Source organism: Muscardinus avellanarius (assembly GCF_963383645.1).
Source record: "Muscardinus avellanarius genome assembly, chromosome: 2".
NCBI classification, from domain to species: domain Eukaryota; kingdom Metazoa; phylum Chordata; class Mammalia; order Rodentia; family Gliridae; genus Muscardinus; species Muscardinus avellanarius.
In genome coordinates, this window is record NC_137787.1 from 119,773,182 (window position 1) to 119,801,068 (window position 27,887).

The following is a 27,887-nucleotide window of genomic DNA, read 5'->3' on the forward strand; positions in this document are numbered from 1 at the left end:
CTTGCTGAATTGTTGCAGGTTTTGCTAAATTGCTCAGGCTGGCCTCGAACTTGTGATCCTCCTGTTTCAACCTCTCATGTACTGGGATTACAGGTGTGTGGCACCATGCCAGGCAGGATCTCTTTTTTTTTTTTCCTAAAAAGTGCCAGTTTTGCACTATTCTAATACACTAAAAACTGTGGAATTGTATAATTTCAATTGGCAATCATGTGGTATGTGTATTATATCCCAATGAGCCCATTTAAAATGCTAGTGGAAGCCAGGCATGGCGGTGTATGCTTGTAATCCCAGCATTTGGGAGGCTAAGACAGGACAATTGCAGTTTGCAGATAGCCTCAGCTCCTTTGTGAGGCCCTTTGCAACCCATGAGACCCTATTTCTTAAACTAAAGAATAAAAAAAAATAGGGCTGGGGGTGTAGCTTGTAGGTAGAATGCCCCTGGGTTTCATCCTCAGTACTGCAAAAAAATAAAATGAAATAAAGTGCTAGTGGAATTTATAAACTTTTTGTGTTTGTTTTTGAGGCAAGATCTTGCTTGAACTTGTGAACTCATACAATCCCCCTGTCTCAGTCTCTCTAGAGGCTGGGCTACAGCCTGAGCCTCCACAGTGGCTCCCCAGCACGGTCCTCACCGGGTGGGCCACGATGCACTGCTTCACATGGCTCAGACCCGAGAACAGCCTAGAGGGCAACAGGCAGGAGCTGGAGCTGCTCAAGATGACTCTGTCGTCCACTATGCGGTCCAGCTGAGCGAAAATCTTCTTCTTCAGGTCTAGGTTTTCTGGAACACATTCCTAGAAAAGACACACTGATGTGACTACTCACGACCACTACACAGCCTTGCTGGTCATGTCTCGCGTGCCTGCTTCCTGTAGTGAGCCAATCCGGGAAACTATGGTGTTCAAGACACACACCCAATGTCTGGCATCTTGGCATTTGAGAAAGGGGCGTCACCCTGACTCTTCCACCACTCTTCCCAGAAGCAGGCTGTCAAAAAAGCTCTCTGCTGCAAGGTGTGGTGGCACACACCTACAATCCTAGCAGCTGGAAGACTAAGACAGGAGGATTGCAGCTTCAAGCCAGCCTCAGCAACTTAGCAAGACCCTGTTTCAAAATAAGAAATAAGATAGGGCTAGGGTTGTGGCTCAGAGGTTGAATGCCCCTAGGTTCAATCCTTAGTACCACAAGAAAATAAAATTAAAAAATAAATATGAAAAGGGCTTGGGGTATAGCCTGAAGATAAAATGCCCCTGGGTTCAGTCTCCAGTATCCTCCCACCAAAAGTTCTTTGCTTATACCTGAAGCAAGTCCTAAGCCTATCATTCTGTAAGTACAACTGAGACTCTCAGCAAATAAGCTAGACCCTGTTTCAAAATAAAAAAGAAAGAAAGAAAGAAATGAGTGGAGCATAGCTTGGAGACAGAATGTCCCTAGATTCAATCCCCAGTTAAATAAATAAATAAATAAATAAATAAATAAAATGAGTGAACAAGGCTCCTGGGAACACAGGAGAAACCTTGAAAACTCTGAAGAAGAAATGACAAAGGGGCAGGAGCCTGCTGTACTTCCTGGTGTTGTGCAGGTCTGAGAATTCTCGTTGTAAGAAAGCGTGATAGAGGGCCGGGGTGTAGCTCATTGACAGAACATTTGCCTGGCATGTAGGAAGTCCTGGGTCAGATCCCCAGGAAGAAAAAAGAAACCAGCCTGTCAACTGAACATCCTCACTGAAAAAGGTCTGTCAGTAACACGGGCAGCCAGCAACAGAAGCCACAGCAGTACTCAGCCGTGCCCCGCCAGCAGCGTCCTCACCACCCTCTTCCCGTCTGTTCTGATCATCAGCTCAACTCATCTTCAAAGGAAAACCCACCTTCACAAGATGCACAAACGTGCTGACACCTACACTCCCAGAAAGTCTTTTGAGCACTCGTTTCTAATTTTGAAAAAGACCTTGTTCTTAAGGATTGAAAATTACTGTAATGGGGCAGGGGAGGGGGCAGAGAAGTCGATTTGGATTAATTACCACAGATAACAACTGGCTCTGGAAGTCTAATTACAAAGCTGGGTGAGAGTGAGATGAGATCCTCAGATAGCCTCCTGGTGGCCTGCAGGTGAGGTGTGTCCCTGGGGCCTGGAAGAAGAGGGGGCTGCCACCCTGCCCTGGGGGGCAGTGCAATAGGAGGGGCATATTCAAGCTGTTTGGACACCTTAGAAATCCTGGAGCTCTTCCTCCAGCACCTCTCGGGATCACACCAGCAGTCACTCCTACATAGTGGGTCCCTGCTCACCTATACGCAACAGGTGCTCTAAGGGAGGCAGTTAGACTCCCAACATCCCTGGTGACTTAAACATCATGATTTTCACTACCATTTAATAATCACCAGTTAGTATTGTCTAGGTGCTTGTTAAAATGCAAATTTTAAAGCCCCTATCACAGACTGTGGTCTAGTAGAGTTCAGGCACCTGTGTGTGTGTGTGTGTGTGTGTGTGTGTGTGTGTGTGTGTAGTACTAGAGATCAACCCCAGAGGTGGTCTACTATTGGGCTGTACCCCCAGCCCCAAGATTTATTTTGTTCCTTTGATTGGGCCATGTTTCCCTGACTCTCTATTTGTACGATGGGGAGTAGAGGCCTGTAATCCCAGTACTTGGGAGGTTGAGACAGGAGAATTTCAGGTTTTCAGCCAGCCTTAGAAACTTAGTGAGGCCCTGTTTCAAAAGAAAAAAAGAAAAAACCAGGCATGGTGGCAGAGACCTGTAATCCCAGTACTTGGGAGGCTGAGATAGGAGGATAACAAGTTCGAGAGCAGACTCAGCAACTAGTGAGACTCTCATCAACCTAGTGAGACCCTGTTTCAACATAAAAAATAAAATAGGGCTGAGGGTGTAGCTCAGAGGTAGAATGCCCCTGAGTTTAATCCCTAGCATTGCAAAATAAATAAAGGAATGAATGAATGAATAAATAAGGCTGGGTATAGCTCAGAGATAGAATGCCTCCGGGTTCAATCCCCAATACCACAAAAAATAAAAATAAAGCCCCTGGGGAATTTAGTCCCAGTACCCCCAAAATATTATTCCAAAAGGAGGGAATCAACATTATGTTTGTTTATACTTTTAAAAAATTTAACCAAGCCCCATGAAGTTTTACTAAGAACAAAAAGGTCATATAAGTTCTGCATCTCAAAGACTGAAGGAAAAAATGAAGCCATTTAAGAACTGTGAAGCTCATTGTGTGAAATGTCCTTATCAAAAGGGGAAACCAAGCTGGAGTAGCTGGCTGCCCTCCCTCAATGGTTCCTGGATCAGTTAAGTCCAGCTGGGTTAAGTTTAAATGGAGCCTTGTAGCCAAGCCAGAGGCCGAGCCCGACACAGAACCCCGGGAAGCTAATAAAAGAGCTGTGGTCAATGGTGCCCTTGTTCCCGCGCCTGCAGACTCTCCCATGAAACTCGAAGCCTTTCTTCAGATCCTCTGATTATCAAAGAGGCAAGAAAACTCGAGCCGGAGGAAACCCAAGCCTGCTGCGGTTCTGTCAGGGATTTCAGTGGCGCACTGGCTGTACTGGTGCTGTAGCCTTGCCTCTTGCCTGCAACGAGAGCCAGGGTTGCAGGGTCCCCTGTGTGCACTGCTCCCTTCCCTTCCCTGCTGCTCACGGGGGCCCTGTCTGAGAAAGGGAGTGGAGCGCTGCTGGCCCCTCTGGAGCTACCTGGCTCCCACGCAGCTGCAATCTCTCCACGCCTTTCTTGGGGGCTTCTCAAGGGAAAGCCTCCAAGGCATTATTATCACTGCACTGCAGGCAACCAGCTTGCCTTTGCCTGGTTAAACCTGGCAACATTCTCAAAGCACTGATGGTTGTTTGGGTCTGTTGATTTTGAGGGAGGGAGATGTACTACTTACATTATGTTATCATAGGTTCTGACAAAACAAAACAGAAACCTCCGTAGACAAGATCAACAAAACTCCAATTAGCCCAATTATTAATGGTATATCTAGCATGCCTGTAATCCCAATCCTTGGGAGGCTGAGAAGGGATGGCAGATTCGAGGCCAGCCTCAGCACCTTAGCAAAACCCTGAGGAACTTAGTGAGACCCTGTTTAAAAAGGGGGGGAGGCTAGAGGTATGGCTCAGAAGCCAGATATCTTTGAGCTCAATCCCCAGTACCACCAGACTGTGGCGGTACATGCCTAAAATCCCAGTCAGCACTTGGGAGACTGAGACAGTGGGATCGCAGGTTGGAGGCCGGTGCGTGGCAACTTAGTGAGGCCCTGTTTCAAAAATAAAATAGGGTTGGGGTGTAGCTCAGAGGTAGAATGCCTCTGGGTTCAATCACCAGCACCACACACACACAAAAAAAAGGTGCTTCCTCTTGCCACTGGTATGGATTCAGGCTCTCACAGTAGCTAACAAGAGAGGTTAAGTTTCAACCTGCCCTTTTTTCCTTCTTTTCTTAAAGAGAAGAAATTAAGTGATAGTATTGTAGATATAACATTCATTTTCTCTTACTGTTTAAGTAAATCACATATAAATGTCAGTGTTCTATTATTAGAGAAAGTATGATTAGTAAAAGTAGTAATAGAAGTCACCCAGGTGATTCCAGGTATCTTACAGCTCTGGAAACCCAGCCCAGCCCAGCCCGGCCCAGCCCAGCACACCAGCTTGCCGGCCTCCCCAGGGACAGGGAGAACAGTTTTGGGGAGCCTAACAGAGGTCCCCAGGAACAGTTCCCCCAAAACCGTAGCAGTGAGGATGCCCTGGAAGCCCAGCCACCCGTCATGGGATGTGCACTTCCAAAATGCAGGCAACAAACAGGGAAGGTTTTTTTGTTTTGTTTTGTTTTTAGTACTGGGGATGGAACCCAGGGGCACTGTACCTCTGAGCTACACCCCCAGGCCTATTTTTTATTTATTTTGAGACAGGGTCCAAGTTGCAGAGGGTCTCATAGCTGAAGCTGGCCACGAATCTGTGATCTCCTGTCTCAGCCTCCCACATACTGGAAAGGTGAAATTTTGTTGAGTTTTTCTCCCAATCAACCTGAGCGTTTATTGATTGGTTGATTAATTATACTGGGGACTGAAGCCTGGGACAGTCTCCCTTCGAGCTATACTCCCAGCCCTGTTTATTGAAACAGGGTGTCCCTATGCTGCTGAGAACCTAGGCTTTTTAGATAGGCATCCTGACACTAGGGAGAAAACAAAGTGTTCAACAAAGTGTCTGGAAGCCACGTTCCATGTGCTTTCTAAACTTCAGTACTGAAGGTGCTTTACATGGGAAGAAGTTCTAGTAGCAACTGTGAAGGGGAGGGGAGGGCAAGAAAAGAGAGGCGCCACCAGCATGCAGGCCCCAGACCTCCCTGCAGGTGAGCCCCTGTCCCTGCTCACCCCCTGCTGCCACCGGCCTAATTAGCACCCCAGCCTCTCCTCAGCTTCTCCCACAATCCCAAACATCTCTCAGAAGAACAGACTGCTAACTCCATACTTTTGCCAGTATAGACAGGAGGATGGGCAGGAGGGGAGGGGCCATTGTCACATTCTAAGAAATAGTATATATCATAAAAAAAGAGACGAGTTTTCCAAAATAGTCAATCAGGGGTGCTATGCCCTAACCAGGGTTTCCTTTTCTTCTCTTTAAAAATAAAACTAGGCTGGGCGTGGTGGTGCACGCTTGTAATCCCGGCGCTTGGGAGGCAAAGACAGGAGGATCGCGCAGGTTCAAAGCCAGCCTCACTGGCTTAAGAGACTCTGTTTCAAAATAAAAATAATAAAAAATAGGTCTGGGAGTGTAGCCGAAGGTAGAAGGGTTTCCAGGAACCCCAGTACCACCCCCCCCAAAAAAAATGCTGTGAATGCTATGTCTCCATAAAAATAAAACTAAAATTTATTTTTAATCCAGGTGCCATGGTACACACCTGTAATCCCAGTACATGGGATATTGAGATAAGAGGACTATGGGTTCAATGCCAGCCTCAGCAACTTAGTGAGACCCCCATTTCAAAATAAAGAACAAAAAATAGGGCTGGGGGTGTGGCTCAGAGGCAGAATCCCCCGGGGTTCAATCCACAGTACAGCAAAAAAAAAAAAAAAAAAAAAGGCTGGGAGTGCAACTTGGAGAGAGAATGCCCCTGGGTTCAATCCCCAGTAACACACACACACACACACACACACACACACACACACACACACACAGAGTTATTTTTAAAAGGCTGTTATAAAACTTAACTAGATCTACAATCATCCAGAGCAAATTATTACACCAAATCAAGAGGCACCTTTCCAAAATAAAAACCTGTGCCATGTATTTAGATGCTGACTTCCTGGGGCTTACGTGTTCTGCCTGCGAGGATCACTGCGGTTTGCTTTTCTTTGCATTATTTTCATTTGTGTGGCTTGCTCTAAAGAGCAGTCCTTTCTCAGGGTGACACACAGAACCCCCAGAGACCAATGTGGGCAGGCAGGGGTGCCAGCCTGCTGTGCGTCTCTTCCCATCCTCATTCCAGGGATTATGCCGTTGTCGCTCCTTTTAGAAAAGCATTTATTTAAAACTTAAATGTTTGACATGAAAAAATAACTCAACTAAAAATATTTCAGCCCGGTAGGTGGCTCACATCTGTAATCCCAGTACTTGAGAGGCTGAGAAAAGATATTGCAGGTTCAAGGACGGCCTCAGCAAGTAGTGAGCCTCGCATCAGTCTAGCAAGGCCCTATTTTAAAACAAAAATAAAGAATGTCTGGGCGTGTAGTTCAAAGGTAGAATGCCCCTGGATTCAATCCCCAGTACCAAAAAATAAATAAATAAAATCAAACTAAATCCATGCCAGTCCTACTCTTCTAAGAGAGGAAAGAGTTCCCTTCACACCGAATGTTTTGAAGGGCTCCTTTTGCACCAACTCTCCCCCCGTCCAAGACTCCAACCCAGGGAAACTCATCGAGGCACAACAGCTGTGACAGCACACACCTAAAGGGTTGTGCGTGGTCAGCATTCCCCAGAGCAGCTGCCAACCTTCTGAGGCGTATGAGTCACAAGTCTTCAATTAAAGGGGATCAGTCCTTTCAGGGAGCTTAGGTCAACAACTTTCGCCGCCTGCAGGTCACCGAGTGACTTGCTGATCCCATCAGCTTGGCCCTCTCTGCTCTGTTGGGGAAGCCTAATTCCATCAGCTGAGAATAAGCCCTCTTGTTTCAAAAGTGTGCAAGGACAAAGTAGTCAGGGGGGTCTCCCCCCTCCTTTTTGTAGTACTGAGGATGGAACCCAGGGGCACTTTACCTCCAAACTACACCCCACCCTTTTTATTTTTTGCTTTTGAAACAAGGCCTCACTAGGTCACTGTCAGTCTCACTCCTTGCTGAGGCTGTCCTCGAACATGCGATTCTTCTGTCTCAGCCTTCCAAGTACTGGGATTATCAGGGTGCAACACCATGCTCATCCTTGTTCTTCATTTTATCCAGCTATGGGATATTAGTCAAACTGGTCCACTAGAGAACTAAGAACAAAACAAAATCTATTGAATATGCTTGCTTTAAAAATAAATGAACTGTAATCCCAGTATTTAGGAGGCTAACACAGGAGGATGGCAGGTTTGCAGCCAGTCTCAGCAGCTCAGTGAGACTCTGTTTCAAAATAAAATAAAATAGGCTGGGGGTGTGGCTGAGGCAGGAAGGTCGCTCGTGGCCAGCTCAGGACTGTAGCACACTATGACCACTGGGTGCTCCCAGTAAGTCTGTCATCTTGTTAACTTCCTGGGAGGACAGACTGCCAGGCTGCACACGCTCATCAGTACTGAAATGCTGTCTGTGATTCTCAGCACTCCAGGCTGGGGAATGTGGCAAGACCCTGCACAATGTAGTAAAAGCTGGGTGTGGTGGTGCATGCCTGTCATCCCAGTACTTGAGAGGTTGAGACGGAGGCTCACAGGTCTGCGGCCACCCTCAGCAACATGAGGCCCTCTGCAACTTAGTGAGACCCTGCTTCAAAATAAACAATAAAACAGGACTGGGAATGTAGCTCAGATATAGAACACGCTGGGTTCACTCCCAGCACACATGCACACACACACACACACACACACGCAGAGATGTAGTATATACCCACAGTAGAATTCTACTCAGCCAGCCGGGCGTGGTGGCGCACGCTTGTAATCCCCGCGCTCGGGAGGCAGAGACAGGAGGATCGCGCAGGTTCGAAGCTAGCCCTGCGCGCTGGCTTAGGAGACCCTGTTTCCAAATAAAAATGTAAAAATAGGTCTGGGAGTGTAGCCCGGAGATAGAAGGGCTTCCAGGAACCCCAGTACCACAAAAAAAAAAAAAAAAAAAAGAATTCTACTCAGCCATAAGGAAGAACAAAATTTTATCATTTGCAGGAAAAATGGATGGAATATTCTGGTATGTGAGATCAGCCAGTCTCAGAGTCAAGGGCCATATGCTCTCTCCCATATGTGGAAGCTAGAGAGAAAACAGGAAACAAAAGGGGCTTCAGATAAAAGAGAGGGGCCAGAAGAGCAGCGGGAGGGAAACAGAGGATTAAAAAAGGAAGAAAACAGTTCAAATAAGGCCTGTCCGTACACGAAGGTGTCACCACCAAACTCACTAAGTTGTCTGGGGAAAAGTGGGGTGCCAGGAGACACCCCAGCGCTGTGTGCAGGTATGTTCAAATCCCTTTACACCTCACTATGGTGTATAACCACAATGCAGAAATACAAGTGTATTTAAAAGTGAAGCCAGCCGGGCGCGGTGGGCACGCGAGGATCGCGCAGTTCGAAGCCAGCCTCAGCTGGTTTAGGAGACCCTGTTTCCAAATAAAATATAAAATAGGTCTGGAAGTATAGCCCGGAGATAGAAGACCCCTGGGTTCCATCCCTAGTACTACCAAAAAAAAAAAAAAAAAAAAAAGCAAAGCAGCGGCCACGCCCAGCCTTCATCTTGTCTTCCTGTGTGGCAGCACGGGGGTGTTAAGCCGTGCCCTGCACTGTGCCCACTTGCACAATACCCCTGGCTAAATGTCTGTCAGAAGTGAGTCCAAGCAAGGCCAGCGGAACTGGTCAGTGGCGTCCACATCTCTGCCCATGCCCAGCGTCTACCCGATGCTTTCAGGAGAATTTGCTCAAGGCAAAACCATTTTAGACAAGTTTGGAACGTGTTTACCAATCATTTCATTCAGATGTGTGTGTACATACACGCACATGCCAGGTTAAATAGGGTTAAACAGGAGCCGCAATGTTCTCCTGTCCCCTCTGCAGAAGCACCTGGTGCTGAGAACAACAGACCTACAAGACAAAGCCCACTAGGCCAGCCAGGGCAGCCCTTCGCTACAGAAATGAAGCCCGCTGGGTTCTGCCCAGCTAGGACTAGGAGTAGACATAAATCGCTCCAAGTATGAATGTTAACAGAAAAAAAAAAAAAAACACTAAAAGCTAAAGGAAACAGGAACAGCTAAGATTCTTTGTGACCTCAATATGTGATACGCGTAAGTTGCGGAGAGTCTCGCTAAGTTGCTAAGGCTGGCCTCAAACCTGTGATCCTTCTGTCTCAGCCTCTGAAGTGTCAGGATTACAGATGTGTATCACTGCACGTGGCCACAAATACATATCAACAGATGGAAGTAACTCCAAACTCTCATCACTGTAGTCTCCAAACTCTCATCATTGGGTCAAAATAAAGGGAGCTGAAATAAGGACCCATATCCCCGGAGGAGCAAAAATGGAGGCCGCCTGCCCCGTGCCCAGGAGCCTGAGCAGGCCCTCCCCGGCCCAGGCCCAGGGATGGACACCTGCCTAACACCGTGACCAACCCTGAACCTCCCCAGGCTGATGGGCACCGAGCAGCAAGTAACAGAAGAACATGTCTAGACCAGCACAGTGGCCACGCTTGTAATCCCAGGACACAAGTGGCTGAGACTGGAGGATGACAGGTTCAAGGCCAGCTCTTGGCAACTGAGACCTTATCTCAAATAAGAAATTAAAAGGGCTGAGGGTATAGCTCCAACATAGAATGTCCCTGGGCTCAATCCCCAGTGCCCCCTCCCCAGAAAAAAAAAAAAAACACTTAAAACATGAAAACAGAGCTGGGCAAGGTGGCACACACTGTAATTCTGGTACTTGGGAGGCTGAGTCAGGAGGATTGACGGTTCCAGCAGCCTCAGCTACTTATGAGGCTATCTACAACTTAGTGAGACCCTGCTTCAAAATAAAAAAAATTAAAAGGGTGGGGGGTGTGGCTCAAGGTGGAATGCCCTTGGGTTCAAACCCAGCCACTTCATTCACCCCCCCCCCAAAACACCATTTCTGGGAGGAGGACAAGGAACAGGATCCTTGGGTGAGACCCCTGCAGGGAAGAACAGGAGCTAAGGGTGGAGTCCACAGAGGGGCAGCCAGCGCTTCTCTAAACACTGGCTTTAGGAGAGGGTCTGCAAACCTTTGGGGCACCCCAGGCAACCATAGCAACAGACTCTGATCTCCTCAGTGAGCTTGGCTGAGGGAGCGCCAGGCCTCACACATTAACAAGGGAGTCCTGCACTCCACTCTCTGGCTGAAGATGGCCACTCTAAGAACCAGAAGCTGTGAGGTACACAAGCGAGAAAACAACCCACACCCAAAGAGAAAGGCTCATCAGAACCGGACTTAGGTGTGACTCAGGTATTGGAACCACCCAGCAGTAAATTTTAAGTAACAGTGATTAATTCACTACTGGCACATGAGAAGTGCGGATGAGGAGATGAGGAACAAAACCACGCAGATAATTTCGACAGTGAATACAGACTACACAAAAGTACCGTGAGATGCTAGAACTGAACGACAAAGGGGCAGAGACAAAGACCACGTCTGAAGCCGGGGGTGGTGGCGCACACGTGTCATCCCAGGACTTGGGAGGCTGAGACAGGAGGGTCGCAGGTTCAAAGCCAGCCTCAGCAATTTGGCAAGAACCTGTTTCAAAATAAAAAATAACACAGGGCTGGAGGTGTAGCTCAGAGGTAGAATGTACCAGGTTCAACCCCCAGTACCACAAAACATAAATAAAAATTTAAACTTAAAAGTACATAAACACAAGAATGGACTTTCTTCAGGTCTCTAAGTAGGCCAAGTTTTGTTTTGAAGTATTAAATGGTGTTTAGAAACAATCTACTAATATTTAATAAATGAATTTGTTAAATAAGAATAATTTAAAAAGAGGCCTCGCCGGGCGTGGTGGCACACGCTTGTGATCCCCGTGCTTGGGAGGTGGAGACAGGAGGATTGTGCAGGTTCGAAGCCAGCCTCGCTGGCCTAAGAGACCCTGTTTCCAAATTAAAAAAAAAAAAGTATAAAATAGGTCTGGGAGTGTAGCCCGGAGGTAGAAGGGTTTCCAGGAACCCTAGTACCACACACACACAAAAAAATAAAAAAATAAAAGAGGCCTCCAACAGCCCATCTTGAAGCAGATGGTATGAGGTGAACACAGCTCTCCCAGAGGAATGCCCTGCATGTGTGGAGGAGGCAGCCCGCACAGGGAGCTCTGAGGAAGGCGAGGGGAGGAGGATGCAGGAAGGGGGCATTCACAGAGGCCCCTTGGAGCCCCACTCCAGAGAGCCGGCCTGCATCCTGTTGCAGGTAGGAAGGACGGAGGACTGATCAGAACAGCCATTAGAAGACCTAAGGTGATGGCGGGAGAGAAGAGAGAAGCACCCCAAAAGGAACCAGTGGTGAGACCCACCCCCGTGGCTGGTTGCACCTGGGGGTCCGGAGGCAAGGACAACTCCTGGCCTGGGTCAACTGGCAGGTAGTGGCTATGAGGCGTGGACACAGGTAACTACCTGGGAGAAAGTGGACATTAGGGCCTGCTCCAGCTCATGCAGGAAAGCAAGACTGCAAACACAGCAGCAAAGTAAACACGGCAGGCCTGGTCACTGCCCTCCAGAAAGCTCTGGGAGCCGCCAGTCTTCCCACGAGAGGCCCGCCGGGGCCTGGCAAGGGGAAACGTCTTCTTGGCAGCAGCCATCTCCCAGGAAGCTAGCACCAACCTGTGCTAGCCATTTAGCAGCCACTTCTAAAACAACACCTGAGGGTGGCTTCACTCTTGGCCATATTTTCAAGAGGAGATCACAGTTTAAATATGCAAGGCTTTGTTGAGGCCTGTGGGTGCTGCCAAAACCCAGGACTCTCGGCCAGGGAGCCCTAGGTTTGGCAGTTCACTTGGCTCTGGTGACCAGGGGGCGGCTTCCAGCTCCATCACTGCCCAAGCCAAGAGATGCCCTCAGACTTCTCATGTGGGAGGACGCATGCCTCCCCTCAGCCTCAGGCTCTCATAATAATAATTAGAGCCCGCAGTGCCCAAACTGCACTTCAACTTGAAAAGGCATAAGTCAAACTGGTTGTGTAGGTTATTACCAATATTTCCAAGCATTTTAAATGCACCTGGTATGTTGTTAAGTACTTCGTGCACCTTTTCATTCAATTCAGAGAAATCATCTTGCCATTTGATTCTGAAATGCCCCCACAAAGGCTCTGTGTGGTCAATGCTTGGTCCCCAGTTGGTGTCACTACTGGGAGGAGGTGAAGCCTTTAAAGGAGGGGCAAAGTGGAAGGTCATTGGGGGCATGCCTGTCAAAGGGGCAGCGGGGTGCAACTCTGCTCCTGTCTGCTTCAGGACCCCAGGAAGTGGACAGCTCCTCCTACCCTGTGATCCCTCTGTGAGGTGCTGCCCAGCCACAGGCCCAAAGGCATTGGGGCCAACTGACTATGGACTGACATCTCCCAAACTATGAGCCAAAATAAAACTTTATTCTTTATAAGTTTACTGATCTCAGGTATTTGTTACAATTATGGAAAACTGACCAACACAAATTATATATTTACATTACCCACATTCCGTAAATGAGAGATATTTCACAAAGCTCATGGACTTAAGGAATAAAGAGGACTGAGACTTGAAGCCCTATCTGTCCGGTCCTCCTTCTGGTCCTCAGCATTCTCCAGCCTCCTATGAATGAAGCCAAAGGCACAGAAACCCACATGATGTCCACCCAACCAACTGCACCGAGGCCCTTACAATGTAAGCATGCATTCAGCTGTGCTGGTGCACAACAGTAAGACCAGTACTTGGGAGGCTGAGACAGGAGGGTCGCAGGTTTGAGGCCAACCTCAGCAACTTAGACTTGTTTTAAAATAAAAAATAAAATAGGGCTGGGGGTATAGCTCAGAGGTAGAATACCACTGGGGCAAGCCCCAGTACCACAAAAGCAAATAAAAATGTAAGCATACTTTGATCCTTGAAAAAGTAATACATGTTCATTGTTATAAATAAAGACAAACCTCATGCAAATCTACCTCCAAAAGAGGATTACTGTGGACACTTGTGTTCTTTCCTTGAAAAGCACATCACACGTAAGGTTGTAACCTTCTACTCCCCTATGATTAAAAAAGAAATGGTTCACTCCAAGTGAAGTTTAGTTAAGACTCAAGAAAAACATATATGTAAAGTAGGCATGATGGTGCATACCTATAATCCCAGTACTTGTGAGGCTGAGATAGAAGGATTGCAGGTTCAAGGCTAGCCTTAGCAACTTAACACGATTTTTAGCAACCTAGAGAAACGCTGTTTCAGAAAAAAAGAAAGAAAGAAAAAAAGAAAGAAAGAAAGGAAAAAAGAAAGAGAGGGCAGAGATACACTGTTCCTGGGTTAAATTCCCAGTACACAAACATGAAAGAAAGGGGGGAGGACACAAACCCTCTTCTCCTTGCGTGTCACTCTGAAGAAGCAAACCATCACGTGCCAGGGAGCACACTCCGCACCCAACACAGAAAAAAACAGAATCATTATTGATGCCAAGTGTTAATGAGGATATAGAGGCTGAAAACTCACAAACTCTACAAGCCAGATGTGTTAACTCCTACATGTGTGCAGAGAAGAACTTACCCTGCAGTATTAAAATGCCAGAAGGCAAGAAAACCATGTACACAAAACAGAATGTCTAACTTGCAGCTTACTCGTATTAACTGCCATTTAGACAAAAAAAAGGAGCCCAGTGCTGTGCACACCTGTCATCCCAGGACTCGGGAGGCTGAGACAGAAGCTTCGAAGGTTCAGCAACTTAGCAAGACCCTGTTTCAAAACAAAAAGGGCCGAAGGTGTAGAAGGTGTAGACTGCCCTTGGGCTCACTCCCAGTTACACACACACAGCAGGTAATTTCATATCATAATACTATTTGGGGGTAGAAAAAGAAAACTTCTCAACATCTTTTAGCTTGTCAAGAATATTATGGCCCCCTAGTCCCTATCCTTCAGAGATAACTACTACCAATGGTGTGATGTTTCCCCCCGCTTGGGAGGCTGAGACAGGAGGACCGCGCAGGTTCGAAGCCAGCCTCAGCTACTTAGTGAGGCCCTGTTTCCAAATAAATTATAAAATAGGTCTGGGAGTGTAGTCTGGAGGTAGAAGGCCCCTGGGTTCCACCCCCAGTACCACCAAAAAAAATAAAGGTATGATATAGATTTTTCCTATGATTGAACATAACACAGATATGGCCTGTGCATATGCCTACATGTACATACACACATATGCATGTACACATGCACACATGCACGTATGCAATGGGTCCAGCCTTAAAAACAGTAGCATGCCAATTGGACAACACAAAGGTACAGAGGAAGCCAGTCCTTCTGTGCACTGAAGTCAGTACAGATAGGGCTTGCTCCCTGTTATAAACTATATACCACTAAGTGACTATCCCCTAGATTCTTACTATTTTTAATACTTTCATTGGTACACTTTAATTGTACACTATAGTGAGGTTCAAAGTGACAGAAATGGCCGGGCATGGTGGCACACGCCTGTGCTCCCAGTACTTGGGAGGCTGAGATAGAAGGATTGCAGGTTCAAGGCCAGCCTCAGCTATTTAGTGAGGCCCTCTGCAACTTAGTGAGACCCCTTTTCAAATTAGACCTGAGACTGTGAGGTTAGTAGAGGAGAGCATAGGTTCAGCACTACAACATATTGGCACAGGCAGTAACTTTCTCAACAAAACCTCCAAAGCTCAGGAAATTAAAGCTAGAATTAACAAGTGGGATAGCATCAAACTAAAAAGTTTCTTCTCATCAAAGGAAACTATCAGTAACCTAAAGAGGAAGCCTACAGAATGGGAAAAGATCTTTACTAGCCACCACTTTGATAGGGGGCTAATATCCAGAATATACAAAGAGCTCAAAAGACTCTACACTAGCAAAACAAACAACCCAATCAAGAAATGGGCAAATGAACTAAATAGACACTTCACAAAAGAAGAGATACAAAGGGCCAATAGATACATGAAAAGATGTTCTACATCACTGGCCATCAGGGAGATGCAAATAAAAACTACACTGAGATTCCATCTAACCCCAGTCAGAGTGGCAAGCATAAAGAAATCAAATAACAACAAATGCTGGCGAGGATGTGGGGAAAGAGGAACTCTTTTACACTGTTGGTAGGAATGCAAATTAGTTCAGCCACTATGGAGATCTGTGTGGAGATTCCTAAAAAAGGTGGGAATAGATCCACCATATGATCCAGCTATACCACTCCTGGGTATCTTTCCAAAGGGGTTGAATTCAGAGAAATACAGCAACATATGCATACCTATGTTCATAGCAGCACAATTTGTAATAGCCAAAATATGGAACCAACCCAGATCTCCATCAACAGATGAATGGATAGCAAAACTGTGGGAAATACACACAATGGAATTCTATTCAGCCATAAAGAAGAACAAAATTATATCATTTGCAAGACGATGGAAAGCCCTGGAGAACATTATGTTAAGTGAGATCAGCCAAGCACAGAAGGAGAAGATACATATGTTTCCTCTAATATGCCCAAACTAGGAAACACAGAGGATACCAGTGGGACTCCAGATAATGGAGGGGAAATATCAGCAAAGTTTGAATGGAAAGATAGGAGAGGAGGAAGGCTGATCTTGATTAATGAGGGTCTACATCTGAATATGTGTAAAATTATGAATATGGCATGGTTACCCTGGACAATCATTGGTGGGAGGGGGGGAAGGGAAAACAGGGGCGGGGGGGGCACCAAGTATAATTTAAATGTATACCACTTATGTTCAATAAAGAAAAAAACTAAAAAAAAAAAAAAAAAAAAGGAAAGAAATACGGCAAGGGGTGTAGCTGGAGGAGAATTCCCCGGGTTCCACCCTCAGTACCAACAACAGAAGTGATGGGACGCACATGCACGGCCCTGGCGCGCTGCCGCCGCCTCCCACCCACTCCCCTCCTGCCTCACACACGTGAGATCGCCAGTGACACCTTCACATGTGAACATGGCCTTGTTCGTTTTCTTTCTCAGTTCTCCTTCGCCCCTCCCTCCCTCCCTCCCCTGATCCTTCCCCTCTTGTCCTGGTCTCTCTCATTTATCTAAGGTCCCCTTGGTTTCCTATTTTCTCTCCAGCTTCCGCATAAGAGAGAAAACATGACCTTTGACTCTGAGACGGGCTGGTCTCGCTGAGCAGAATGTTCTCTAATTCCACCTATTTTCCTGCACATGACAGCATTTTGTTCTTTCTGGCTGAGTGGAATTCCAGTGTGTGTCCCACACTTGCTTTATCCATTCATCTGCGGACACTCGGTGGTTCCATAACGTGGCTACTGTGAGCCATGTTGCTATAAACACGGGTTCACATGCCCCGCTCTGGTGTTCTGGCTTCAGACCTCTTGTAAAGGCACCGAGGAGTGCTATGGCCGGTCGTGTGGCTTGATGCCTAGTCTTGAGGAACTTCCATGCTGACCTCCATAACGGCTATACTAATTCACACTCCTACCCACAGGGTATAAGAGTTTCTACTTCCCCACATCTCCCGCCCTACTCTCCAACTAAAAAATCCAAGATTTTTTTAAATCACTACAAACAATGCTGGGATAAACACCTTGACTGGATACTTTTGTGTAACTGGAGACCATTTCCACAGGGAGAATCCTGGAGATGGATTACAGTGAGGGCCATGTAAAATAAATAGGATGCTGTGAGCAGACTTAGATCCCCCCAAACCTGCTGAAACTCCTTGCTCCTGACTCCTGAAAATGTAAACTTAGACACAGGCCTTTGTGGATGCAATCAAGTTAAGGCAGGTTTTTTGTATGTTTGTTTTGGGTATTAGGGATATAACCCAGAGGGCTTCTACCTCTAGGCTACACCCTCAGCCCCTTTTATTTATTTATTTTTTTTTTACTTTTAAAACAGGGTCTTACTAAGTTGCAGAAGACCTTGCCAAGTTGCCAAGGCTGGCCTTGAACCTGCGATCCTCCGGTCTCAGCCTCTCCAGTGCTGGGATTCCAGGCATACACGACTGTGCCCAGCTAAGATGGGGCTCACGGAGTCATGGTTTAGAGTGGGCCCTAAGTCCAATGGCTGGTATCTTTACAAGAGAAAGGAGAGGGAGAGTCGGACACAGAGGAGACACACATGGAAGAGACTACATGAAGTCACAGGCGGAGACTGGAGCAAGCCACGGAATATGAGGGCTGGAGCTGGGCATGGTGGGGCACCCATGTAGTCCTAGTACTTGGGAGGCTAAGACAGGAGGATCTCAGGTTTGAGGCCAGCCTCAGCAATTTAGCAAGACCCTCAACAACTTATTGAGATACTATTTCAAAAATAAAATATAAAAAGCATTGGGGATGTAGCTCAGAGGCAGACTGCCTCTGGGTTCAGTCCTCAGTACTAAAATAAATAAATAAATAAATAAATAAATAAATAAATAAATAGGGCCCACAGGAGGAAGTTAGGTCACTAGGGCATGTCCTTGAAGGGGATGGCCAGCCCCTCCCTGCCCTCTTTTTGTTTTGCGTGCAGCAGGTGAACGGGCCTGCTCTGCCTGTGCTCCAGCAATGGCACCTTGGGCTGGGACCAGCCCAAAGCAACCGGGCCACACTACCTTGGACGGAAAGGAGAAGCCAAAAGCAGCCTTTTCTCTTTTTAACTTGATCGTCTTAGGGGATTCTGTCAGGGACAGAAAGACACCAACACCTCCTACACACAGCCTGAAGGTGACTTTAAGAAGTATTTTTAATAATTCCCTGCACGAGGATTAAGATCCCACATTTTAGCCCCACAGTCTCCTGCCGTGGGGCTTTCCAGCTGCGGCAGCATAGCAGCCCTCAGAAAAGCTTGCAGTTTGGGATAATTCCAGATTTGAGATTTTTTCAGATGAGGGAAGTTCAACCTGTACCGAACACCGAAGAGTGGAGGTAGAAGAGGAGTTGTTTCTTAATAGTCCTTCACATCTGAAGTCTGTGTTTACAACATAAAGCACGTCAGATGTAGGATTTACCTTGGACAGTCACCACTCCTATTTTTTTTTTAAACAGGGCCTCACTAAGTTGCCGAGGCTGGCCACGAACCTGTGATCCTCCTGTCTCTGCCTCTCAAGTCCCAGGAGGACAGGCGGACACCACCGTGCGCCGCTGAATAGCAGACTTTTAAATACTCCAGCTATTCACCAAGTTTAGCTGAAGAACAAATAAACAGTGTCTCAGCGGGAAAGGGTTTGGACACAGCGAAAGCCTCCAGTAGGAGTCACAGAAATCTACATCTCCCCACTCCCCGCTGGCCCGCTGTGCGCCCCGCGCGCCGCTCCACCTCTCTGGACCCCCAACATCAGAGAGGCGAGCATGGAGTGACAGCAATGAAGGAAAACACATCGTGTCAGAGGTGCTGGGGCTGGGCCGCTGCAGAGCTCCTGGGACCAACTTGGGAGGGACGCCATGTTGCGCTGCCTTTGCCCTTTCAGGAAAGGCAAGAACGGTGGGCCGGCGGGGAACATCCCTGGGCCTCAGAGGGCACAGCAAGCCCCAGCCGCACCCCAGCCTGCCCAGGGAGGCCCAGGGGCGGCCGCACCCCCTCCCTGTTCCGCAGCATTATTCTGAAGATCCTCTTCTCAGCAGAGACCTGGGCGTTCACCCAGAAAGAATTCACCAGAATACTGATGGCCACCATGTGACGGCCTCCCTGGAGCCCTGGCTTCGAAGTTTCCAGATGCCTGTCTTAGCAGGGCCAAGGAGGTCTTAAGCAGCAAAACACCCAGAGATAAAGAGGGGGAAAAATGGAAATTTGACTACACTGAAAAAAAAAAAAAAACTATGTGTGCAAAGAGACACCACAAACAAAGCAAGACAGCTCGCAACAGGTGATCAAATATTAAAACAGGATTTAGTTCGTAAAAGTAGCACACCTGCAATCCAGTACTTAGGAGGCTGAGTCAGCAATCTCCAGGTTTTAGGCCAGACAGCAACTTAGCAAGATCCTTTTTCAAAATAAAAAGGGAGCCAGGCATGGTGGTGGACGTTTGTAATCCCGGTACTTGGAAGACTGAAACAGGAGGATTGCAGGTTTACAGACAGCCTCAGCAACTTAACAAAACCCTCAGCAACTTAGCAATACCCTTCTCAAAATAAAAAATTAAGAGTTGCGGGTATAGCTCAGAGGGAGAATGCCCCTGGGTTCAATCCTCAGCATCAAAAATAAATTCTTTAGCACCAGGCATGGTGGCGCACACTTGTAATCCCTGCACTTGGGAGGCGGAGACAGGAGGATCACATAGGTTTGAAGCCAGCAGCGCTGGCTTAAGAGACTCTGTTTTCAAATTAAATATATATATAAAATAGGTCTGGGAGCGTAGCCAGGAGGTAGAAGGGTTTCCAGGAATCCCAGTACCACCAAATAATAATAATAATAATAATAATAATAATAATAATAATAATAATAATAAATGATTTTTTAAAGACCTGTTAAGTCCCCTTGAGGAAGTTCCTCCCCCCTGCACATTGGTGTGTTGGTCCTCTGCCCTCTTAGCAGTTCCTAAGTATCTGGTCTAATTTCCGGGTCTCTGATCCATCGTGAGGTGACTCCTGTGCAGGGTAAGAATTTGGTATTTAATTCCATTCTTCTAGGAATGGATAACCAGAAGTCCATTAATGTTAAGAGGTTTTGTTTAAGAAAGCAAAGTATACAACGGGCATTGTAAGAAAAATACTGAAACCTTTCCAGTGACCCAGGAAAGTGATTAATCAGCCCCGCACAACAGCTGGCAGCCCTGAAATGTTTCTCAGATGGTCCTAGAGAGAAAAACTTTCCTGATAAACTCTGTGTGCGTGTGTGTGTGTGCGTGTGTGTGTGTGTGTGTGTATGAAGTAGCACTTGCCGCGCAGGCAGAGGCCACTGCTGAGGGACACGCTGGTCGTGCACATGGACAGGAGAGAACCACGACTCCTCGGCAGCATCGCCGACAACGTTCTGTCACTGGGGAGCAGACACGCAACGCGTGGATGGCTGTTTTAAACACAAGAAGGAAGGGTGGCAGGCTGCAGTGGAAATCACACAGGCAGAAAACACGTGACGTTTGAAATCACAGCACAAGGCTGTCCACTCTTCCCACTGCGTCTGCAGGATGCAGTCAGCATGGGCTAGAGCGTGGTACAGAGCATTTGCTTGGCATGCACGGGCCCTGGGCTTAAGCCTGGTTCCACAACACGCACATGCACAAATACACAAGTGACACATTTCATACGATAGGGTGAAGGCAAGAGACAGCGAGAACAGGGACCTGTGTTTGTGACCTTTGGCTTTTTTCCCCCTTATGTTGAGTAGATACTCAGCGGTCACCATGACATCATTTGGTATCTTTTTGCATGTTTAAAATATCTCATTAAAAATGGACAAGTACGAGCTGGGCATGGTGGCATGCGCTTGTAATCCCAGCATTTGGGAGGCTGAGATAGGAGTCACAGTTTGCAGACAGCCTCAGCTACTTAGTGAGGCCCTGTGCAACTCAGTAAGACTGGCTTTAAAATAATAAAAAATCGGGCTGGGGGTATAGCTGAGGTAGAATTCCCCTGGGTTCCATCCCCAGGACTGCAAAAACAAACAAACAAAAAGGACAAGACTGCTGGGCATGGTGGTGCACACCTGTTATCCCAGTACTTGGGAGGCTGAGACAGGAAGATTGCAGGTTTGAGGACAGAGCCTCAGCAAGTAATGGAATTCTCATAAATTTAGCAAGAACCTGTTTCAAAATAAAAATAAAATAGGGCTAGGGGATGGTATAACTCCAAGGTAGAAGACCCTTGGGTTCCATCCCCAGTACCCCCACTGTGACAACAAAATGTGCAAGACCCACCTGGAAATACCCAGAGAGAGACATCAATTCCTAAACAGGGTTGTTGTCTTGTATCTACAATGAAACATGTTTTTTTTTTTTTTTTTTTTTTTGGTCTAGGGGATGGAACCTAGGGGCATTCTTTTTATTTTTTTATTTTGAAAGATGGTCTCACTAAGTTGCAGAAGCTGGCCTCAAACCCGCAAGCCTCCTGTTTTAGCCTCCCTGGTACTGGGATGACAGACATGAGTCAGTTCACTAGCTGCAACTTACTTCTCATGCTGAGGTTGTGCCTTGGCTATTTAACAGCCTCCAGTAAAGACCAGGGAGCAGGGTGGGGTTCACTCTGCAGCCATCAGGGTATCACGTAAGAACTGGCTCTGAGGACACATGCTAGAGACACCAATATCCCCTCTTCCCTGCCCCTTGTTTCCCAGTTTCTAGTGTGCTGTGAGTCAGAGAGCTATAGATGAGGGTCTAGAAACATTAATGTGAAAGATAAAAGTGGAAGACTGCCGGCTGTCGCTCCACTCCCGGGGACAGCGGCTCTTTACACCTGTCCCCAGCAGCGCGGTGGTGCATGCCCAGAACCTCAGTACTTAGGAGGCTCAGAGAGGAGGACTGCAGGCTGAGGCCACCCTAAGCAACTTAGACCCAGTTTTAAAACAAAAACTAAAGAGCTCAGAGGTAGAACTCCCCTAGGTTCAACCCCTAGTGCCAGAAAAAGCCATCTTTAGGGTCTGCCAGAGACACAGCAATGACCCCGCTCTGCGCTCTCTCAGGGGCCTCCTGCCTCAGATGGCTGTGAAATCTTTAAACTTATATGTCATTTGCATGTTCAAAATCAGGAGCTTTATTTTTAATCCCTGTATTCATATCACTCAAGTATAGGCCCTGTGGTCCTTTGTGTGGGGGAAGCAGGGGGTACTGAGGATTGAACCCAGGAGCATTCTACCTGAGTCACACCTCCAGCCCCTTTCACATTTTTGTTTGTTTGTTTGCTTGTTACAGTACTGGGGGTTGAACCCAGTGAATTTCTACCTCCAAGCTATAACCCCCAGACCTATTTTTTATTCCTTACTTTGAAACAGAGTCTAAGTTGTGAAGGGCTTCACTAAGTAGCTGACACTGGCCAACAAATAACTCTCGATTCTCCCGTCGCAGCCTCCCGAGTATTAGGACTACAAGTGTGGTGCACCACCACACCTGGCTCTACATTTTTATTTTGAAACATGGTCTTGCTAGATTGCTGAGAGTCTCGTTAAGTTGTCGAGGCTGGCCTTAAACCTATGATTCTCCTGCCTCAGCCTCCCAAGAACTGGGATGACAGGTATGTACCACCATGCCTGATTCTTACGGTCTTTTTAAAAATACAGCTTTACAGCTGGGCATGGTGGCGCACGCTTGTAATCCCCGCACTTGGGAGGCAGAGACAGGAGAATCGCGCAGGTTCGAGGCCAGCCGCGCTGGCTTCAGAGACCCTGTTTCCAAATAAAAAAGTATAATAATAGCTCTGGGAGTGTAGCCCAGAGGTAGAAGGGTTTCCAGGAACCCCAGTACCACCAAAAAAAAAATAAAAAAAAAAATACAACTTTACAAGCCAGGCGTGGTGGCGCACATTTGTAATCCCAGCACTTGGGAGGCTGAGACAGGAGGATCATGTGCAGTCTCAGCTGCTTAGTGAGGCCTTCTGCAACATAGTGAGACCTTGTTTCAAAAACAAAGAATAAAAAATATACATATAAGGCTGGGAGTATCACTCGGAGGTAGAATGCCCCTAGGTTCTATCCCCAGTACTGCCAAAAATAAAATAAAATACAACTCTACGTTAATCTGCCTTATACGAATCTGCAGGCAAAACAAGCAAAAAATACCAGGAAGCCTGTCCAAAGTTCAAGTCTGGGCCAGTGCATAGTTTATCGTATTTACCAGTTAGGATTCTTTCGGTTACAAGTAATCAAACACCTAATTCCACTACCTCCCCGACGCAGACGCAGATGGGCTCGCAGCACAGAGGCCATGGCAGGGTGTGACTGGGACCCCTCACCTGGCCTCTGTTGCCTTCACTCTCCCTCCTCCTCCGCCTGCCTCAACCTCAGGCTGGTAGCAAGATGCACCCCCATTCCTTGTCCTGATGGCCAAGTGACAGTGCTCTACTTCTCAAGGATTTCTTAGGAGAAAAAGACCCCCAAGTCCCAGGATTCGGGGGTGACTCGTTCGCTCTCCCTCCACCCATGAAGAGAGAGAGCTCTGCTACCAAGGTGCTGGGTCTCCTGCTGGACACAGACCAGCGAAAGCCCTTCCCTAGAGCCGAGGCCAGTCCTTCATGCCCAGTGGGACAGAAAAGCCAGGTCAAATGAACAATGACAGATGTCTTAATACGTCTTCTATTATTAACATACAATACCACAGAGTGGATGAGTAATAAAGAAGTTTAATTGTTTTCGCAGTATATTGGAGATTAAACCCTGAGGCATTCTACCTCTGAGCTACACCCCCAGCCATATTTTTCATTCTTTATTTTGAAACAGGGTCTCACTAAGTTGCAGAGGGACTAAGTATCTGAGGCTGGCCTTGGACCCGCAATCCTCCTGTCTCAGCCTTCTAAGTACTGGGATTATAAGCATGCACTACCACATTCTGCTAGAAAATAGGTTTAATTTTAATTTTATTTATTTATTTATTTGGTACTGGAGATTAAACCCAGGGATGTTCTATCTCCAAACTATACCCCCAGCCCTCTTTACTTTTTATTCTGAGACAAGTCTTACTGAGAGTCTCACTAAATTGTTGAGGCTGACCTCAAACCTGTGATCCCCCTGTCTCAGCCTCCCAAATACTGGGATTACATGCATGTGTCACCATGCCCAGCTTCAAATCTAATCTTTAATACCTAATGCCTCTGAGAAGGCTTCTGGTCTGTGAGAGCGCCTGGAGTGTAGGCATAAAGCTAAACCTATTTTCCCCATGTCACTAAGTTCCTTCCTGTCTCAATATCTCAAAAACAATACTATTCAGCAGCCCATTGTCACCAAGATCAAAGTAGCCGCAAGAAATGGAGGCACGTGAGGGTCTCATTCTGATAGTTGGAAAACCTTCCTCCTGAGATCTCAGGAACAGCCCAGCCCTGAGGCAGCACAGAAAAGATAAAAGAAATAGGTAGGAAGAAAAGAAACGTGGAAGGAAAGAGGGACTGTAGCTTTAAATCCAAGACGCCATGACCACCTCACCTTTACCGTGAAGGCCTGTTTCCTCCAGGCCTGGGTTCTCCAAAGGCCCGTGAGTCTTAGGTACTAAAGGCCAGCTAATCAGTGCATATACAGTGAACAATGGCCACTTTTAGACTGGTCAAAAGAAGTCGAGAGAAAGGTACAGTTCGAAGTCAAACATGAGGTGAGTCCACGTGCTGTCCACCAGCCAGAGGACGGCAGGTGGGAGGTTCTGAGAAGGCAGACCGCTGTCGCCGACCCCCCCCCCCATGCTCAGTCCGCTATAAAGGAGAGCCACGCCCCAAAAGTGCCTCTCCCTCCCTCCAGTGTGTTTCTTGCTTTGCTACATGAATCTGTGCTGAAATTCCTTTCAGTCGTGTAAGGCAAGGACTCAAGGGCCCTCAGCTGCAGCCCCTCTGTCCCCCTGGGAAATGGTCCGCACCATCAGGGAGGCCCCTGTCCTGTGACAGGCACAGTGCAAGCTCGCCGGGCTCCGGGCAGGCGCAGGGAAGCTCAAGCCCAGGCCGCGGTGCCGGGGTGCACGGCCGCCTTGGGACCGGCCAGCCCGCAGCAGGCGCAGCGGCAGCAGCCAGGGCTCCGCCAGCCTCCTGGGGGTCCATCTGCTACTTTTCCAGGAACTGACACAAAAAACAATCCATTGTTCTCACTAACAGATGGGAACAGAAAGGAACGGGGAAGCACTTAGGACGGTTCCATCTAGACCCAGTGCTGAGACCAAGACAACAGAACATCACACACAGCCCCTCGGAGAGCAAAATTAAAGAGTCTTTTTTCTCACCAAAAAATAGCTCATATTATACGTTTCAATACAGATCCCTCCTAAACAAAATTATCCTTGTTACACAAATGTCTCAGGCATCAAAAGGGCGTCAAGACCTCCAGGAATGGGGCGCATGCCTAGAACCCCAGTACTTGAGAGGCTGAGACTGGAGAATCAAAGGTTTGAGGTCAGCCTCAGAAACTTAGTGAGACCACTTAGCAAGGCCCTATTTCAAAATTAAAAAGCAAGTGGGGCTGGGGGTGTAGCTCACAAATAGAGTACCCCTGTGTCCAATCCCCAGCACCCCAGTACCAAAAAAAAGTGTCATAATTATGAAGTAATGCCAAAGCAAATGTACCGCAGTACCGGAGTGGCTGTGTAAGTGAGGGCCAGTTCTGTGAAAGGGCACACTGTCTGGCCAATACAAACACGGCTACGAGAGTTATAAAGCAACATAAACATTTAGAGTCAATGATGTGTCCATGTTGATGAAAACTGCATACAAATACAAAAAAAAAAAATGCAAATGAAAAAAAAGAAAAGAAATCCCAAACCCACATGAAGGGTTATAGATTGAGTCCCCCTGTCCTGAAGGCCAGGAACAAAAAGAGTTTCAGATTTCAGAGTTTTAAGGGTTTGGAATATTTTCATAGACTTCATACACTGGGCATCTCTAATCTGAAAATGCACAGAACTGAAACGCTCCAAAACCTCAGATTCCAGAGCAGGTCAGACTTTGGGGTGTGGGGCATTTAAGGTGTTGGGGTGTTGGGGTTAGAGATGATAGGCCTGAATTGGGAGGAAAGCCCGTCTACTTAGCACCCCTCATCCCTTCAATGATGCTGGCAACACAGCTAACAATGTCTACCCACCTGCGCTCCCCGGGCACCGACCCAGCACCACGCCGCCCACTGCAGCCCTGTGAGGAGCACCTGCCATCTCTAACCTGTAGACAAGGACGTTTGTGTCTCTAAACTTCCTGCAAAATTGGTAGCCATGTTCTACCTAGCGTGGGGCTGGCTACTTGCAGTTGAAGCTTCCTACCCAACCACTGTCTGCACATCTAGAAGGACTGGGCGTGGTAGTACACGCTTGTAATCCTAGTACTTGGGAGGCTGAGACAGGAAGACCACAGGTCTGCGGCCAGCCTCAGAAACTTAGCAAGACCCTGTTTCAGAATAAGAAATAAAAAAGAGTTCGGCTTGTGTGTGAGGGGCCGCCTCCCTGCCGTGCAGGGAACCTCTCAGGCAGGAGTCGCCGTGCCCTCCGCCCTCCTCCTCTCGGCCCCACTCTCCCCACTTCCCCAATGTGCTGTCCTTTTTGCCCCCGTTAAAATGTCCAATAATCCGCCGGGCGTGGTGGCGCACGCTTGTAATCCCCACGCTTGGGAGGCTGAGACAGGAGGATCGCACGGGTTCGAAACCAGCCTCGGCTACTTAGTGAGGCTCTCAGCAACTTAGTGAGACCCTGTTTCCAAATAAAATATAAAATAGGTCTGGGAGTATAGTCCGGAAGTAGAAAGCCCCTGGGTTCCACCCCCAGTACCACCAAAAAATAAAAATCAAAAAATAAAATGTCCAATAATCTGCAGAGGGTCTTCCTGAAACCCGCAGAAGAAAATTCAGGCAACGCCTCTCGCTGATTCAGAATGAGATGACATCAACATTAAGGGCAGCTTCTCAAGAAAGAAACGACAGGAAAGATTCTCAAGGAAGCAGTAATAAGCCATTATATCTGAAGAATGATGCTGAATTAAAAGAGATATTTGGTCTCACGAAGGATTAAAGTGTGTGCCTTACTCGAATTCCTGACCATTTATGCTCTGGAAAAGGTTTGATTCCTTTAGCAGTTTGGCAAAGAGTAGTACTTATAAAGAAAAGTTTGTGGTGAAAGAAGAAAAAAGAAAACAGAGTTTGGATAAGAAAAGAAAAGCAAAATTTATTAAGAAGATGAATCACACAAAGAAGAGAAAAACGGAGAACGCGTTTAACACAGTCATGGATGGGGAACTAATTCCCTCAGTACTTTACCCACATCAGGTGCATTAAAAAGCAACACTGTAACAAGCCGCATCAAAACCGCAGCAGAGAGCTGAGAGGGGACATTATTCCCAAGAGAAGCAGCAGAGAGGCACCTGGGGTTCATATGGGGCTTTTGAACAGTCATTCCTTTAATAAAAATTATACTGAACATGTTTTCCCAGTGACACCACCAGAATGAGAGATACTGTCTGAGATGAAAAAATAAGACTTAAGCAGGTGCTGAGAAAGAAGGCAGCAGCTCTAGAGGAAACGAGCAAGAAAATACACCAAAAGTAATAAAATGTCCCCTATTTGAAGACTTCACTGTAATAACTTTTCAAATAGACTTTTGTATAAATACAGTAGCCCCCCCCCTTATCTGCCAGGGATACATTGAGACCCCCAAGTGAATAACTGAAACTGGAGACAGGGCTGACTCCTGTATGGCGCTGTAATGCCACGACGGCCACGCTGATGGCTGAAACAGCTACTGAGTTGCAGTGGGGAGGCGGCATGTAAAGCAGGGGGACGCTGAGCAAAGCGTCACTCCGCCTGAGCAGGGCGAAACCATACTTCATTGCACTACTCAGAACGACAGCTTCAAACGTACGTACTATTTCTGGGGTTTCCCACATAATAATTTTGGATACCACTTGGCCATGGGCAAATGAAACCAGAGAAAGCAAAAAACCACAGATAATGAGGGACTGTAAGTTAATTACAGATGTATTCTGAAAGTAGACTTGAATATGAAACTTGCTTTTCCATCAATTATA

The 27,887-nt window shown here is 47.2% G+C and overlaps 1 protein-coding gene and 1 pseudogene across 3 annotated transcripts in view; one reads left to right on the plus strand and one right to left on the minus strand.

Annotated features, from left to right (window-relative positions):
- The window catches only part of CRYL1 (crystallin lambda 1), a gene marked incomplete at both ends in the record, with an annotated part of 99,593 nt that overhangs the window by 28,181 nt on the left and 43,525 nt on the right, over window positions 1-27,887 (minus strand). The window contains one exon of one of the 2 annotated variants that reach the window (XM_080689823.1): window positions 633-794. The exons of the other annotated variant lie outside the window; for it this stretch is intronic. Within the exon in view, the coding sequence (XP_080545949.1) occupies window positions 633-794 (162 nt within the window). The remainder of the gene's footprint in view (window positions 1-632; window positions 795-27,887) is intronic. 2 annotated transcript variants of the gene reach the window in all.
- Window positions 24,489-27,408, plus strand: LOC308279855 (ligand-dependent nuclear receptor-interacting factor 1-like; annotated as a pseudogene). Its single transcript has 2 exons — window positions 24,489-24,493; window positions 26,704-27,408. The product of its transcript is annotated as a ligand-dependent nuclear receptor-interacting factor 1-like (transcript).